The sequence below is a fragment of the Phocoena phocoena genome, chromosome 8, assembly GCF_963924675.1.
Source record: "Phocoena phocoena chromosome 8, mPhoPho1.1, whole genome shotgun sequence".
NCBI classification, from domain to species: domain Eukaryota; kingdom Metazoa; phylum Chordata; class Mammalia; order Artiodactyla; family Phocoenidae; genus Phocoena; species Phocoena phocoena.
In genome coordinates, this window is record NC_089226.1 from 8,163,734 (window position 1) to 8,178,893 (window position 15,160).

Genomic DNA, 15,160 nt, shown 5'->3' on the forward strand with positions numbered 1-15,160 from the left:
TATCCCAACCAGATGTTCCTCTTCCCTGCCACCCCTTAGTGAAGTCCCAGGGTCTTGACTTAGTGAAGTCCCTGGCAGTTTGGGCATGGGAGTCCCAACAATGCACCTTGTAAGAGAAGGAGAGGGTCTGGAGCAAGTTACAAACCAGGGATGGAGAAAACGAAGGAAGTGGCAAAGGGAAGGGAAGATTCCTGCTCTGCACTTTGTCTTTTCTTTGGAAGCAGTGGGGGGAGGGACGGAGGAGACGCCACGAAATGAATTCTTGAAGAAGGCAGAAGAAACTCAAGGTGCTCCCTAGGAAGAAAATATGGACCCGTGGATAACGGAAGGGCTCCCCATCACCCCTGGGAGAGAAGGACTAGTTACAACGTGAAACAAAGAGGTTGGGAGTCAGGAGATGAGGGGTGGAGAGGCTTCAGAGATCCCGCGTCTCCGAAGGTCGAGCGGTAAGGAAAAAAAAAAGGACGCGAGGCGTCCCTCGAGGGATTGGCCGAGCACCCGGGACGTGGCTGCCAAAACGGACGAGGTGGGCGCCTCAGACGGCTCTGGGGCGAGTGTTCATGGGGCACGCTTCTCCCGGGGGCGGAGAGGCAGTTTTGAGTGGGGTCGTCTCTTAAAGGGAGAAACGGTTTCCCAAGATAGGGATCTCCGAGAACGGAAGCGCTGGGGACGCGGAAACGTTAAAGCGTTGAGGCACCGGCATTTCCCAGCCCCAACCCGGCTTCTCCACACACTCACCGCGTCTCCTCCGAACACAACCGCTCCAGTTGCAGCTACCGGCCAACGCAGCCGCACTTAGCGCGCATCGCCCCCACGTGACTCGCCCGGGACCCCGCCCCGACCGCCCCACGTGACCCTCAGGGCCCACCTACTCCTTCCTCCCTCTAGTCCGTCTTCTGTGCGTGGGCTTAGCTCGGCAAGATGGCGGTTCCTAGCTGTAGTGCGCCTGGCGTGTGGGTCCGGGGTTCCTGGCAGCGTCTGGGGAATCTCTTCACTTTCGTCTCAAAGCCACTTTGTTCCGCTGCTGCTGCCTCTCGGCCCCTGGATGCCCAGCGATTAGCGGAGAGGCTTCGAGCCCAGAAACAGGAACAAAAGACGAAGAAGCCGGTGAGCCCAGAAGGACCACAACTCCCAAGAGGCAGTGCGCTCACTGGTTTCCCAGGCCGGGAGGGAGGTGGGCGGGTCCTCTGACACATGTCAAGTAATCAATGTCGAGGACTTGTGGTGGGAGAACGGGGAGAAGGCGGAGTGGAGAGCTCAGAAGGGTGCGGTATCTTCCTGTGGGCTGGGTCTCTGGCTCCTGCCGACCCCGGCCCTAAGCACTACGTGGGTACAGGCGAGACACACCCACCCCTGCGCTCAAATTACTCGGGGACGGGGCGAGTCTAATGCAAAAATACAGGCATTCCCTTCCCAAATTCTCACCCAGACTTACTGAAAGTCCTCCCCACCAGGCATTTACCGTCGCTCCTTCTCTCCCCGCAGGTGCCCACAAACCCTGTTCAAAGGAGAGTGCAAGAACTACTGCGGTTCACAGAGCAGCTGCAGCGCGTCCACCCCAACGTGCTTGCTAAGGCACTGAGCCGAGGACTTATCCACCAGGACAAGGACCTTGTGGTCATCAATAAGCCCTACGGTCTCCCTGTGCATGGTAAGCAGCATGTGGGGAAGGGAGGCGGGCCGCTGCTGCTTTGTGCTACACGTAGGGGCAACTCTAACATTACTCGGGGGGCTCTCTGAAGCCTTGCTTTCAAAGTGATTAAACTTTTGTGGGGTACTGTCCTCTGTGAGGAACCAGTAAGGACGCAGAGATAAATAAGACAGTCCCCACCTTGCAAACATCTGGCAGCCAGCAGTGACTTATGGAATTTGCTGTGTGCAGACCTCCACCGAGGATTGCTATTAGAGAAGGACAAAGGCTGTGTGGTTCCTGTCTTCAGATTATTTTCCATCAGAACTGGGAAAGAGGACATAACATGTGTTGGTGTATACCTAACAAAACCCCAGGGTGCCTAGAACTTAATGGAAACCCTAATGTTTTTGAATAAATGTTAAATGTAGTCAGAGACAGCTAGGGTGAGTCAGGAAAGACTGATAGAAAAAAATGCATTTGTGGAAAGGGTTTTGCTGGGGGAATAGGCATATTTTAGCTAGAAGAACGAATGTTTTGGGGGGAGGTATGGAGAAGGTTGTACCTGAAAACAACGAATTAAATCAGACATTGCCGAGTGCTTTGTATGGTTTTTTTCTCTCTTGATCCTGCCAGTAGCTTGCCTTTCCGTTCCCCAAGAGATAACTATTATCAAGATATTTACATTTTATAGATGAGAAAACTGAAAGTTGGAAAGAGTAAGTAATCTGTCCAAGGTCAATGGCTAGTTGTGAGGGTCCATAGGATGGAACCCAGGAATGTCTCACCCCAAAGCCCAGCCTCTCAGCTCTTCTGTAATGCCTCAGGAAGGCCTCATGGTCTTGCATTTCTCACTAGGGTTTACTTGGCAAATTCTCAAGCCTTTGTTTATATAGTGAAATATCAGATCTCATCATTTTGGTTGCTAATTTTAGTGTGAGTACATAAATAGATTAAATATATATATATACACACACATATAGGTCTGAGGAGAAAGCCACCTGCTCTAGGATGGTGCTTTTTAAACTTTAATATGCATATGAGTCACTTGGGCCTTCTGTTAAGATGCAGATTTTGATTAATTAGTCTGGGTTGGAGGCCTGAGATTCCTTTCTAGCGAGCTCTCTGGGCAGACTGCTATGTTTCTAGTCCCTGGACCACAATTCAGTAATAAGGCTCTAGAAAGCATTTACTGTTAATCCAGTAAGGACTGTTGTCCCAGGTAGAGGTCTTTGGTGAGATCTTTTCCTGGCCGCTCAAACCTCTGGCTTTTTCCTTCTTAGGTGGCCCTGGGGTCCGGCTCTGCATCAGTGATGTACTGCCTGTCCTGGCGAAGATGCTTCACGGCCACAAGGCAGAGCCCTTGCATCTGTGCCATCGGCTGGACAAGGAAACTACAGGCGTAATGGTGTTGGCTTGGGAAAAAGACGTGGCGCATCAAGTCCAAGAGTTGTTTAGAACCCGTCAGGTGACAAAGAAGTACTGGTATGAAGCCCATTGATAGCGGTCGAGGTGGTGTAGGCACCCTTCCATCTATTCATCCGTTCCTAGAGCAGGAACTCCTAGTAATAGAAGGCACTGTAGTCAGACGTGTGGGCATATAAAAATTATAGGAAACAGGTTTAGTGCTTAGAATATTAGAGTCTGGTGGCATAGTGGTTCCTAATTATGGCTGTACATAAAAATTATTAAAAATTGATTATATGAGTATACATGATTTCATTCCTTTGGTAAAATGTCAGACAACAGCAGTAGTGTTAGGTCGTTAGAAAGGGTCAACTCATAGTTCCAACTCAGTGTAAGTATGAGAAAATGTGTCAGATAGCAGCCTGAACTGCTACCAGTCTGCAGTGGGGTGTCCAGGGTGTGCAATGTTATATCTGGGCTTGTGACTCCTGGGCCAGTGATTCTGTGTTAGGCCACCAAGTACCCAGGAGAGCTGACTGACTGACTGGAAGAGGCATGGACGTAAGGACAGATTAAAGAGTCTTCTGCCTGTCTGTGGTGTGATGGAGGGAAACCTCCAACAAGAGGGACTTACTGAGCTGTGGTTGGGATTCCTGTGACTTTTCTGAGCACAGTTCCTCTGTTTTATTGACCTGGCAAATAGGCAGGAGCGGTCCTGTGAAATTTTCACTCCATTCATTCATTTATTCATTTATTCCATATGCAGTTCGAACTTACCATCTTTTATTATTTAAAAAAGAAAAACAGGATACAAAACTGTATTACCCTAGTTTTACTTTAGGCTGTACATACTCATTTTTAAAGGCTGGATGAGTGACCGTGTTATTAATACAATCTTTTTCTTGTTTTTCTGTCTTTTCCCCAAATATTCTACAATCAGCACATATCAGTTTAGTTGTACAAAAGATAGGCTTATAAGGGTAGCGTCAAACTCTCAGGCTAAGCGCTATACCAAGAGATCATTTGGGACCCTCTGATCTTAAGAACTGACCGCAGTAGTGCAGGAGGTCCAGAGTTAACACCTCTAAGTAGCCGATGCAAGGAGAGCCTCACTCACCTTTGTGGCTTAAGCAAGGGTCTGTGTGTGTCCCCTCAGGGCCATCACGATGCGCGTCCCGGTGCCCTCAGCGGGAGTCGTGGACATTCCCATCATTGAGAAGGAGGTGCAGGGCCAGGAACGACACCACAAGGTGGGTGAGCGCCTCCAGAGGGATGGGTTTGCTGCTCTTTCTTCGAAATTGTGTCCTGATTTCTTTGGCTCCAGATGACGCTGTCCCCGAGCTACTGCATGGACAATGGGAAGATAGTGAGGGTACGGACCAGCAGGAACGCACACCTGGCTGTGACTCAGTACCGGGTGCTGAGCAGCACCCTCTCCTCCGCCCTCTTGGAGCTCCAGCCTGTTACCGGTGAGGGTGCCAGTGTTCTGCAGTGGGTGGAGAAGCCCCACTGCCCCTCAGCTTCACCCAGGGCCTTGTGCCAGGCTCCGCCCCTCCCCTGAGCAGCTGGTATTATGGGGGCTGTGGGATTGCACCAGAGTGTGCTTCCAGTGCTGACCTGAGGCTGGGAGCTTCCATAGGGATGATTGTTAAAAACAGTAGGTAGGGGCTTCCCTGGTGGCGCAGTGGTTGAGAGTCCGCCTGCCGATACAGGGGACGTGGGTTCATGCCCCGGTCCGGGAAGATCCCACGTGCTGCGGAGCGGCTGGGCCCGTGAGCCATGGCCGCTGAGCCTGCGTGTCCGGAGCCTGTGCCCCGCAACGGGAGAGGCCACAGCAGTGAGAGGCCCGCGTACCACAAAAAAAAAAAACACCAAAAAAAACAGTAGGTAGCAGAAGGATACAAATAGTTTGCTTTAGGCAGATTCCTACTCTTAATCAGTTTCCTGGGTGGGTGAGAAATATTCAGTTAAAATGATAGAATAAATCAATTCTTCCCTTCAAAAAATAATAAGTAAATAAATGGTTTGCTTACGTTTATTTAAAAATTTGCAAATTGATTCCTCAAAAAATGAAGCATAGGATTACCCTATGATCCAGCAATTCTGCTTCCTGTATATATGCAGAAGAATTGAAAACAGGGATTCAAAGAGATATTTGTACACCGGTGTTTATAGCAGCACTATTCACAATAGCCCAAAGGTGAAAACAACCTACATGTCCATCAACAGATGAGTGGAAAAACAGAATGTGGTACATCATGCACTGGAATGTAATTCAACTTTAGAAAGGAAGGAAATTCTGACATGCTGCAGCATGGATAAACTTTAAGACATTATGCTAAATGAAACACAAAAGGACACATACTGTATGATTCCATTTATATGAGATACCTAGAGTAGTCAGATTCATAGAGACAGATAATAGAGTAATGGTTACCAGGGGCTGGAGAGAGCAGGGGGCGGGGAGTTATTGTTAACTGGGTACGGAGTTTCAGTTGGGGGCAATGGAAAAGTTCTGGAGAGGGACTGTAGTAGTGATTGCACAACAATGTGAATGTACTCAGTGCCACCGAACTGCACTCTTAAAAGTGATTAAAATGGGACTTCCCTGGTGGCGCAGTGGTTAAGAATCCGCCTGCCAATGCAGGGGACACAGGTTCGAGCCCTGGTCCGGGAAGATCCCACATGCCGCAGAGCAACTAAGCCCATGCGCCACAACTACTGAGCCTGCGCTCTAGAGCCCGCGAGCCACAACTCCTGAGCCTGCGAGCCACAGCTACTGAAGCCCACACGCCTAGAGCCCGTGCTCTGTAATGAGAGAAGCCTCCACAATGAGAAGCCCGTGCACCGCAACGAAGAGTGGCCCCAGCTCGCCGCAACTAGAGAAAGAAGACCCAACGAAGCAATGAAGACCCAATGTAGCCAAAAATAAATAAATAAATTTATATTAAAAGAAAGGATTAAAATGGTAAATTTTAGGTACATTTTGCCACAGTAAAAAAAAAATGTACAAAGCAATACTATTTAGTGTTATACAACACAATTATTAAAAAAAAAAAAAAAAAAAGCATGGCAATGATAGACACCAAGTAGATAGCAGTGGTTATCTGTGGTGGAAAGAACTGTGGTGGTGAGGGGTACTTAGAGGCTTAACAGCATTTATAATGTTTATTTCCTAATAGCCTATTGTTTGTTATATTATTCTTTATACCTTATTGTAGTTGGGGCTTTGCCCGTTTTACTGTCCTTTGGTTTAATATGGTTAGAAGCAGATGCCACCAGTGGTATTGTTTCAATAGCTACTCCTAAGTTTCCTCCGTCTCTTTTTTTTAAAGGAATAAAACATCAGCTTCGAGTTCACCTGTCTTTTGCATTGGATTGCCCGATCCTTGGTGACCACAAGTACTCAGACTGGAACAAGCTGGCCCCCCAGGTAATACACGTCTGACCCAATATGCAGCAGAATAAGGGGGAGAACTTATGCTTTCCCCTTGTTAAGCCCCTGAAGTGAGTCACAGCAAAGATGTGTTGATTGTCTTCCGACACAGTACCATGCTAGTTATCTAGCTTCTGGAGAAATTGAGAAGCAGTTAGGAGACTTTCTGAAGGCTCAAAGCAGGCTTTCATGCTACAGCAAAAGAGCCTTGGTGGGAACTTTGTTTTTTGCTGTTACAGCCCATTCTCTTGGAAAGCCAGAGAATTGGCCAAGGAGGGCTTCCCTGGTGTGATGGGTTTTCTCATACATGGGCTCTGAACTCTTCCTAGAAATGGCCCCAAAGCAGGCTGTCCATCACTGTGTCTTCTGGGAGTTAGTGAGGGGGCCCCTTGAGTGGAGGTCTTCTGCCCCCGCACACTGGAGCTGTTGGCCTTGCGCTCACGAGCTCTTTCCTCTGCACAGAAGCTGTCTGCCTGCATCCTGAAGAAGCTGGGGCTGCGGCAGTCCAAGGCCCGTCACATCCCCCTTCACCTGCATGCCTGCCAGCTGACTCTGCCTGCCCTGCAGGCCGGGAAGGAGGAACTCAACTTGGTCTGCAAGCCTCCTCGATATTTTGTCCATTCCCTGCGCCGTCTGGGCTTAAAGATGCCGAGTCGGGATCAAAATGGGGACGAGCAAGCCACACACTCAGGAGCACAGTGAAGACAGTTGGGCAGTTTGCCCTGAATTCTCTCTGTTTAAGGGACTCTGCTAACTTCTCACTTGGGACAGACTCCAGAAGAGCCAGGTGTGATGAGTTGAAGAAACAGCTGCTTCAGGGCTCTTACTGGGGACTAGTGTCTGTTTTTCGACACTGGCCACATGCTGGGAAAGCCAGCAGGCAGTCTCCCTGCTTCAGAGTGGAAGAGAGCTCAGGACCAGGAGAACTAAAGCACAGAATCTGTGATCAGGAACTGCTTTTACCCAACAATAAAGCTCTTGGTCTATCAGGAAAGTTCCTGTGGTTGGAGAGAACATAATGGTGGTCTAGCTCATAGAGATGCAGAAGCAGCTTCTGCTGTCCTCGTGGAGCTGCAGGATCTATCAGCAAAGCCTTCCTGCTTTATTTGTTCAGTCTCAGATTTTGTAGCCAGCGATTATAGACTACAAGGATTCCCTTCAGCCTCAGCTCGGGCCCCTTACTGTGCTAGTGACTGTGGAGCCTGTGAAGGGGTGTTCAGTGAGCAAGCAAAGCAGGTGTAAATGGCAGGCAGGTAACAAAAACGAGTGGAACAAGCAGGGTGTAAGGCCATGGTGGGGAGCACCCACATGTCTAAAGAGGGCAGTTGTAAGCTCCAGCTGAGGGTTGCTCTGTGGGAACAGATTTTCTAACTTTTAAAATTATTTATTTATTTATTTGGCTATACCAGGTCTTAGTTGCGGCACGCGGGATCTTTGTTATGGCCTGCAGGATCTTTAGCTGTGGCATGCGAACTCTTAGTTGTGGCATGTGGGATCTAGTTCCCTGACCAGGGATCAAATCCGGGCCCACTGCATTGGAAGTGCAGAGTCTTAACCACTGGACCACCAGGGAAGTCCTAACTTTTTTCAGAGAGTCAGGAAACCCAGATATTTATGTGAAATCTCCCAGTATATTGCTAACTAAATCAGAATTTAAAAAAAAAACACTTGGATAGCCAAGCAGAACATATTTGTAGGCTGGATTTGGTCTGCAGGCTGCCTGTTTGCAATCTAAAGAATGGTGTAGGGCTTCCCTGGTGGCGCAGTGGCTGAGAGTCCGCCTGCCAATGCAGGGGTTACGGGTCCGTGCCCCAGTCCGGGAAGATCCCACATGCCGCGGAGCGGCTGGGCCCGTGAGCCATGGCCGCTGAGCCTGCGCGTCCGGAGCCTGTGCTCCGCAACGGGAGAGGCCACAACAGTGAGAGGCCCGCGTACCGCAAAAAAAAAAAAAAAAAAAAAAGAATGGTGTAGAAGTTTGAGGAAAGGGATCATCTTGAAAGTTCTGGATCAGTAGTTGACATTTTAGCTCCATGTAGCATCTGTCCTTCCTAGACTAGGGGATGGCTTTGATTAATCTGTAAATATGTGGTTGTGAGGGGGCTGCCGGTGTTTTGAATCTCCTTTGTTTTGGAAGCAAGCCTATCCTTGGGTCTCAGGGGGAGATGCTGAGCCGAGCACCCCGCGGGAGGAAGTTATCTCGGCCATCCAGCTAGCTCCCATCTTATTTCTTGCAACAGTACCATCTTGCAAACAAATACACCTCATGTTACTTTGGCTGAGCTGAGAAAACTCGGAGTGACAGCACAGTTGGGGAGAAGCCCCAGGAACAGTCGTTAGGTGTTCTCTCTGTGTTGATAATACAGCTTTCTAAAAACCCACTTTCCTGTTTCCATGATGCCTTTTACCATGCATGATGGATTGAACTTTAAAAGCACAGATGAAATAACTGTCCAGTAAGTCCCCTACATACGAACGAGTTCCGTTCTGAGAGCATGTTTGTAAGTCCAATTTGTTCGTAAGTCCAACAAAGTTAGCCTAGGTACCCAACTGACACAGTTGGTTATATAGTACTGTACTATAATAGGTTTAAAACACTTTTCACACAAATAATACATAAAAAATAAACATTTTAAATCTTACAGTCCAGTACCTTGAAATGTACAGTAGTATACAGTCCAACAGCCGGCATCCAGGGGCTGGCATCGAGTGAAGAGGCAAGAAGAGTTACTGACTGGAGGAGGGAGAGGAGGCGGGAGGCGGTGGAGCTGAAGGATCGTCAGCAACAGGAGACGGAGGGCAAGCTGCAGTACCAGCTACATCACCACTGCTTTTACTCTTGCTTCCAGACATCTTGAGCTTGAAATAAAGACACTGCACTCCTCTCTTCAGTACTATACGGTAAAGTACACAGACGCACAGCCACTTACAGGGGATGCAGGCGTGTGACAATGTACGCCAGACACGTGAACTCACTTACGTGATTGGACATGCAGACGCACGTTCGCATCTTTGTAAGTTCGCAACTTGAAGGTTTGTATGTAGGGGACTTACTGTATTTGTTTCTGTAAGGCCTAAAACCGTTGGCTGTTGTTTCTGTTTCTAGTAAACCACGCTCCTCGAGATAAAGGTACAAGAACGTGACACTTGGAAAATACTGATAATTGACTTTGAATTGGGGAGGCAATTGAAGAAGACCCCTGGTTTTGTGAGTGAGTGGAGAAACCCCAGGAACCTGGGAACCGCCCCCAAAGGGACCAGGCAGTCCAGATGTAGGGCAGCCCGGGCTGCAGGTGTCGGCTGGAAGAGGTGGGACAGCACCAGCCTGCAGCAGTCTGCTCGCGGCATTCCCGACTGCTGGGCGGCTAGGGCAGGGCGCGGAGTGACAGTGCTCTCCCCTTACCTGTCTGTGGTTTCTAAGTCTTGCTGGGTATAGCAGTTATCCAGGATAATCTAAGAGAACTTTTATCCCAGGTTGGCGTGGCCTGGGAAGGTGGGCTACATCCAAGGGAGGCTGGAACATGCCTAAAATGAAATATTGGTTAGAGCCAGTGAAAAGGTTGGATTTGGTATTAAATCATATAATTAATAAGAAAGTAGTTTTTCATTCTTTTTATTAAAGTTCTACATGCACATGATCTTTTTAAAAATCAAGAATTAAAAGGCTTATAATGGAAAACCGTGTCCCTTGCCCATCTGGGCTTTTATTTTTAGCTTCCCCACAAATGCCCACTGTGAGCCTCTGGGAAGAGCCAGCTGCTTTGCTTAGGAGGCTGTAGGGCAGACTCACCCCAGCACTCCCCGCCTGCTGCTCGCCAGCTAGGTTTTTTCCAGGCTGGGCACCCGCCAGCCTGAGCCGGCAAGGTACTCTCCTCAATCATCACACCGTACCTTGTCTTTACATTTAGAACCCATCTCTCCTGCTCTGCCTCCTTGCTCGCTTTGATTCCGTACACTCCTCTCGCATCTCCTCACTTGATTCCCTTCCAGGCTCCTTGAAGGGCTCCGGCCTCAGGGCTCTGTCTGTGCATCCAGTTTCTCACCCAGGTGACCTGGCAGCTGAGCTGGATCGGCTTTGGAAACCTCCGCCTGTATGCTGCTGCCTCTAAATCTCTCTCTGACCTTGGTCTCTCCTGTGAGCTCCTGATCTCTATATCCATTTGCCCATGGGCATCACCCCTTGAGATTCTCTACCGGCCCCCCAGATCGTGCTCACACCGCTCGTCTTCTCTGTCCAGACCTGGTCGTCCTCTCCTGCTTTTGCCTTAGTTAAATGGTATCACCACTGTCCTGGGAATCACCCTCAACTCCTCTCTCACATCTGCCCCCAAATCCAGTTAGTCACCAAGTCTGCTCTCCTTCCCTCTAAACCCCTTCTCTGAATATGCACTTACGTCCTACTTCCCCGGGCACCAGTGTCACCCTCCCCAGCCTTCAACCACGATGGGATAGAGGGGGAAGGTGGAGTGGCAGAGCCGGTAAGAAGTAGGGTCACAGGCAACCTGCTCGTCCCCACAGAAACCAAGCTCAGGGTGTGCTGGGACCATCCTGGGTCCCTGGGCTCTGGACAGTGGAGGGCTGGTGTAACTACGACAGAACACCGCAAAACACACCCCCATGTTTTCTCAGTCGGCTGCCCTTGGCGCTCTGGGCCACTTTTAGCTAGAGCTCCCAGTAGGATGTACAGACACGGCCTTCTGTCTCTGCTTGTGTGGAGCATGCCCTGTGGGTGCAGACACCTCTTCCCCCAGTGGGACGGACAGTGCAGTGTACTTCCCACACCACCTGCCCAGAGTGAGGCCAGACTCCACAGGTTAAGGGCATGGTGCTGCACGGGACTCCTGTCCAGACACCAGCTGCAAGCCCGGGGGTTCCCAGGCCACCGCACTTCCGACTAATCAAGGGGAGGAATGAGCTTTCCACGGCCCTCTTAGGGTCCCTGGCTGGGTCTAACAATTGAACTGACAGATTAACAGGAGAAAAGCATACAAATTTATTTGATAACAAGTTTTACGAGGCATGAGAGTTTTCATAAAGAAATGAAGACCCAGAGAAACAGACCCAGAAAAATACCTGTGTATTTTCACGCTAGCTTTGATGAAGAGTGGCCCATCAGGGAGGAATGTGATGGGTTAGGGGGAGGAAGTAATTGTAGTAACTGGGGGAAGCTTCACAAGGCCTGTTAGTTAGGATTCTTCTTGGCGACTCAGTCTTTGGAGATACGGATGCTCCTTTTCTCCAGGTATGGGGAGGGCACCTCTCACATGAGGGTTTATGACCTGTTTCAGGGAAGAAGGGCAAGGAGAGGAGGAGGTCAAAATGAGTTTCCTGCTTCTGCTGTTTTCTCAAACTTCTTCAACTTAAAATATTCAAGGTGCCAGATTTTGGGGTAGCATGTCCTCAACCCCATCACCAAATAGCTAAAAATTCAGGGGTTCCTGCTACCTCCTCAAGCTCAATAATCTTCTAGAATGACTCCCAGAACTCAGGAAAGTGCTATACTTACTATTACAGGCTTATTACAGCAATAAAAGAATACAAATCAGGACCAGCCAAAAGAAGAGACTCATGGAGCAAAGTCTGGGAGGGTTCGAAATATGAAGCTACCATGGCCTCTCCCGGGGGAGTCAGAACGCATCACCCTCCTGGCACACGGATGTGTATTGCCAACCATAAAGGTCATGTAGCTTCAGTGCCTGGAGTTTTTACTGGGGTGTCATCATGTAGGCTTGATTGATTACATCACTGGCCACTAGTAATTGAACTCAATCCAACTCCCCTTTCCATCTCGGAGCCCGAACCCTCTAATCACAAGGTTGGTCTATTGACATGGCCTCCACCCTGACACGCCCCACGGGTTACACAAATTGTCAGGGCCCCACCGTGAGTAACGAAGACACTCCTATCATTCGAAGGATTTAGAGGCTTCCTTCCAGGAGCCAGGGACAAAAGCCAGGCAAATTCCTTACTATACAACTTTGTTTCCCCTCTGTACCCCCAGTTCCGAGTCATCTCTCCATGTCCTATATAGGGACCCCTTCACCTGTCTCCTTGGTGGCTGTCTGTATAGATGCCTCCATCAGCTGGGGCCTTAGGCTCCTCTTGGACCAGAGGTCTTGAGATATTTCTGTTCACTTCCTCTCTCGAACACCACGTGGTGCACTCTTACGTGCTACGATCCACAGCATAGATTAAATCCCTGGGGTTTTCATCAGGGGTGATCACACAGTAGGGTGAATCTTCTTTTGGGGGGATTTTCTATGCTATGTGTTCACAGTTACAGTAAACATGTCCTAAATACACAGGTACCCCATGCCTTCCAGCCCACGTCAGTCCATACACGTGTGTACTCCACACACACCACAAGTCCACGCTTCATATCACCTCCCTTTAACACTCCCCCCAACTCACCTCATTGCCACTCTTCACACCTGTGGGGCTCTTGACCTGCCGCTGCTCGCACTGTGGACTCCTCAGCGGGTGTGTGCAGACTGTCTTGTGGGAGCCAGACTGGGAGCGGGGAGACTGGTGAAGAGGCCCACGCCATGGCCCAGCTGACAAGTGACGGTGGCTGCACTAGAGTGGGGCCCTGGGCGCGCAGTAAACAGGCTCAAGATACAGCTGGGAAGGAGCATGGGTAGAGCTGATTAGGGGTTGACGTGGGTGGGGTAGGAGGAGCGTCTAGGGTGCCTCCCAGGGAGCCTGTCTGAGTGGTGGGGTAGATGGGGTGGGTTGACAATAAAAGGGGGAGGAAGAGGTTTGGGGTGGCCGTCCCAGTCCTATGTCAGTGCTGTTACACATCCACGCATCCAAGAGGGAGGAGCGGAGGGTGGCGGTTACCCCGTGTCCCCAGAGCACCGCAAGGTGTGCCCATCTTCATCATTCCACACTTACTACAGAGCATCCTAACCATTACCTGTAATCATGTCTGCCTTCTCCCAGCCTGTGAGCTTCCCGGGGGCAGGCACCAGGGCTTTCATCTTTGTGTCTGGCCCCCAAGCCCTATATCTGTAAACCCTTGTAAAGTGGCTACTGAACAGAGAGGCAGCCCTAGGTCTGTGGTAGCTCTCAGGCTCTGGAGCCAGATGGGCTCTGGGTTCAAATGGCGCTGATATTTATTTGGTACGACCGTGGATAATTTATTTAACTTATCAGAGCTTCAGTTCATGCACCTTCAAAATGGGTATAATAATAGTACCTCTATGACACAGATATTTTAAGGATTAATTGAAATAATTCATGTTAAGTTCCCAGAAGAGTTCCTGACACGGCAAGCGCCCAATTAATGTAATGTTAGATTAAAGCAGGTTAAATTTGCCATTTTTATTGAGGTAAAATTCACATGCTTCATATAAAATTCATCCGTTTAAAGTGTAAAATTCAGTGGTTTTTGTATATTCCTAGAGTTGGACAACTATCACCCCAGTCTAATTTTCGAATATTTTCATCCTCACGAAAAGAAACCCGATATCCATTTGGCAGTCACTCCCCATTCCCGCTCAGCCAGAGCCAGCCACTCTCCTATTTCTGCCTCTGTAGATTTGCCTATTTTCGATACTTGAGATACATAGAATCATGCAATATATGATCTTCTGTGCCTCTTCTACTCAGCATGTTTTCAAGATTCATCTTGTCGTAACATGTATCAGTATTTCACTTCTTTTAATTGCTGAATAATACTCCATCATATAAGTATGCCGAATTTTGTGTATCCATTCATTTGTTGATGATCGTTTCCCCTTTCTCGTTATGAATCATGCTGCTATGAACATTCACGTATAAGTTTTTGTGTGGGTGTATGTTTTCATTTCTCTTGGGTACGTAACTAGGAACAGAATTGCTGGGTCACATGGTAACTACGGGTCAAGTGTTAACGCTGCTCAACGCTCTGTAGAACTGCCAGCCTATTTTCCAAAGGGGTTGCACCATTTTACACACCCAATTTCTCACCAACACTTGTTATTACCTATCTTTCTGACTATGGGCCTCCTAGAGGATGTGAAGTGGTTTCTCACTGTGGTTTTGATATCCGTTTCTCTGATGACTTATGATATTGAGCATGTCTTCATGTGTTTATTAGTCATTTATATATCTTGTTTGAAGAAATGTCTTCAAATCCTTTGCCCATTTTTAAATTGGGTTTTTTTTTTTTAATTTTTTTGCGGTACGCGGGCCTCTCACTGTTGTGGCCTCTCCCGTTGCGGAACACAGGCTCCGGACGCGCAGGCTCAGCGACCATGGCTCACGGGCCCAGTCGCTCCGCGGCATGTGGGATCTTCCCGGACCGGGGCACGAACCCATGTCCCCTGCATCGGCAGGCGGACTCTCAACCACTGCGCCACCAGGGAAGCCCTGGCTTATCTTTTTATTATTGTAAAAGTTCTTTATGTGTTCTGGATGCTAGTCCCTTATCAGGTATATTATTTGCAAATATTTTCTCCCTTTCTGTGTGTTGTCCTTACATTTAAAAAATTATAACATTTGCAACACAAAATTTTAGATTTTGAATTTATATCTCCTTTTGTTGGTTGTGCTTTTGGTGCCATATATAAAAAAAATTGCCTAATCCAAAGTCACGGAGATTTAATCCTATTTTTTCTTCTAATAGTTTTCTAGTTTTAACTGTTACATTTTGGGCTACGATCCATTTTAAATTAATTTTTCAGTATGTTGTATTAAGGTCCCTAACT

The 15,160-nt window shown here is 48.6% G+C and overlaps 1 protein-coding gene across 3 annotated transcripts; it reads left to right on the plus strand.

The window, feature by feature from the left end:
• Window positions 1-865: 865 nt before the first annotated feature.
• RPUSD4 (RNA pseudouridine synthase D4) lies at window positions 866-7,598 on the plus strand. 3 transcript variants are annotated; one of them, XM_065881470.1, is made up of 7 exons: window positions 866-1,107; window positions 1,486-1,651; window positions 2,914-3,115; window positions 4,194-4,287; window positions 4,362-4,506; window positions 6,373-6,470; window positions 6,936-7,598. In XM_065881470.1, exons 1-7 carry the CDS (start codon window positions 922-924, stop codon window positions 7,173-7,175), a joined length of 1,131 nt encoding a protein of 376 aa, XP_065737542.1. In that variant the 5' UTR covers window positions 866-921; the 3' UTR covers window positions 7,176-7,598. The 3 variants fall into 3 exon arrangements, with proteins under 3 accessions (XP_065737542.1, XP_065737543.1, XP_065737544.1); XM_065881471.1 differs by having other exon boundaries at window positions 922-1,107; window positions 6,939-7,175; XM_065881472.1 differs by having other exon boundaries at window positions 922-1,107; window positions 4,194-4,267; window positions 4,435-4,506; window positions 6,936-7,175.
• Window positions 7,599-15,160: the final 7,562 nt, after the last annotated feature.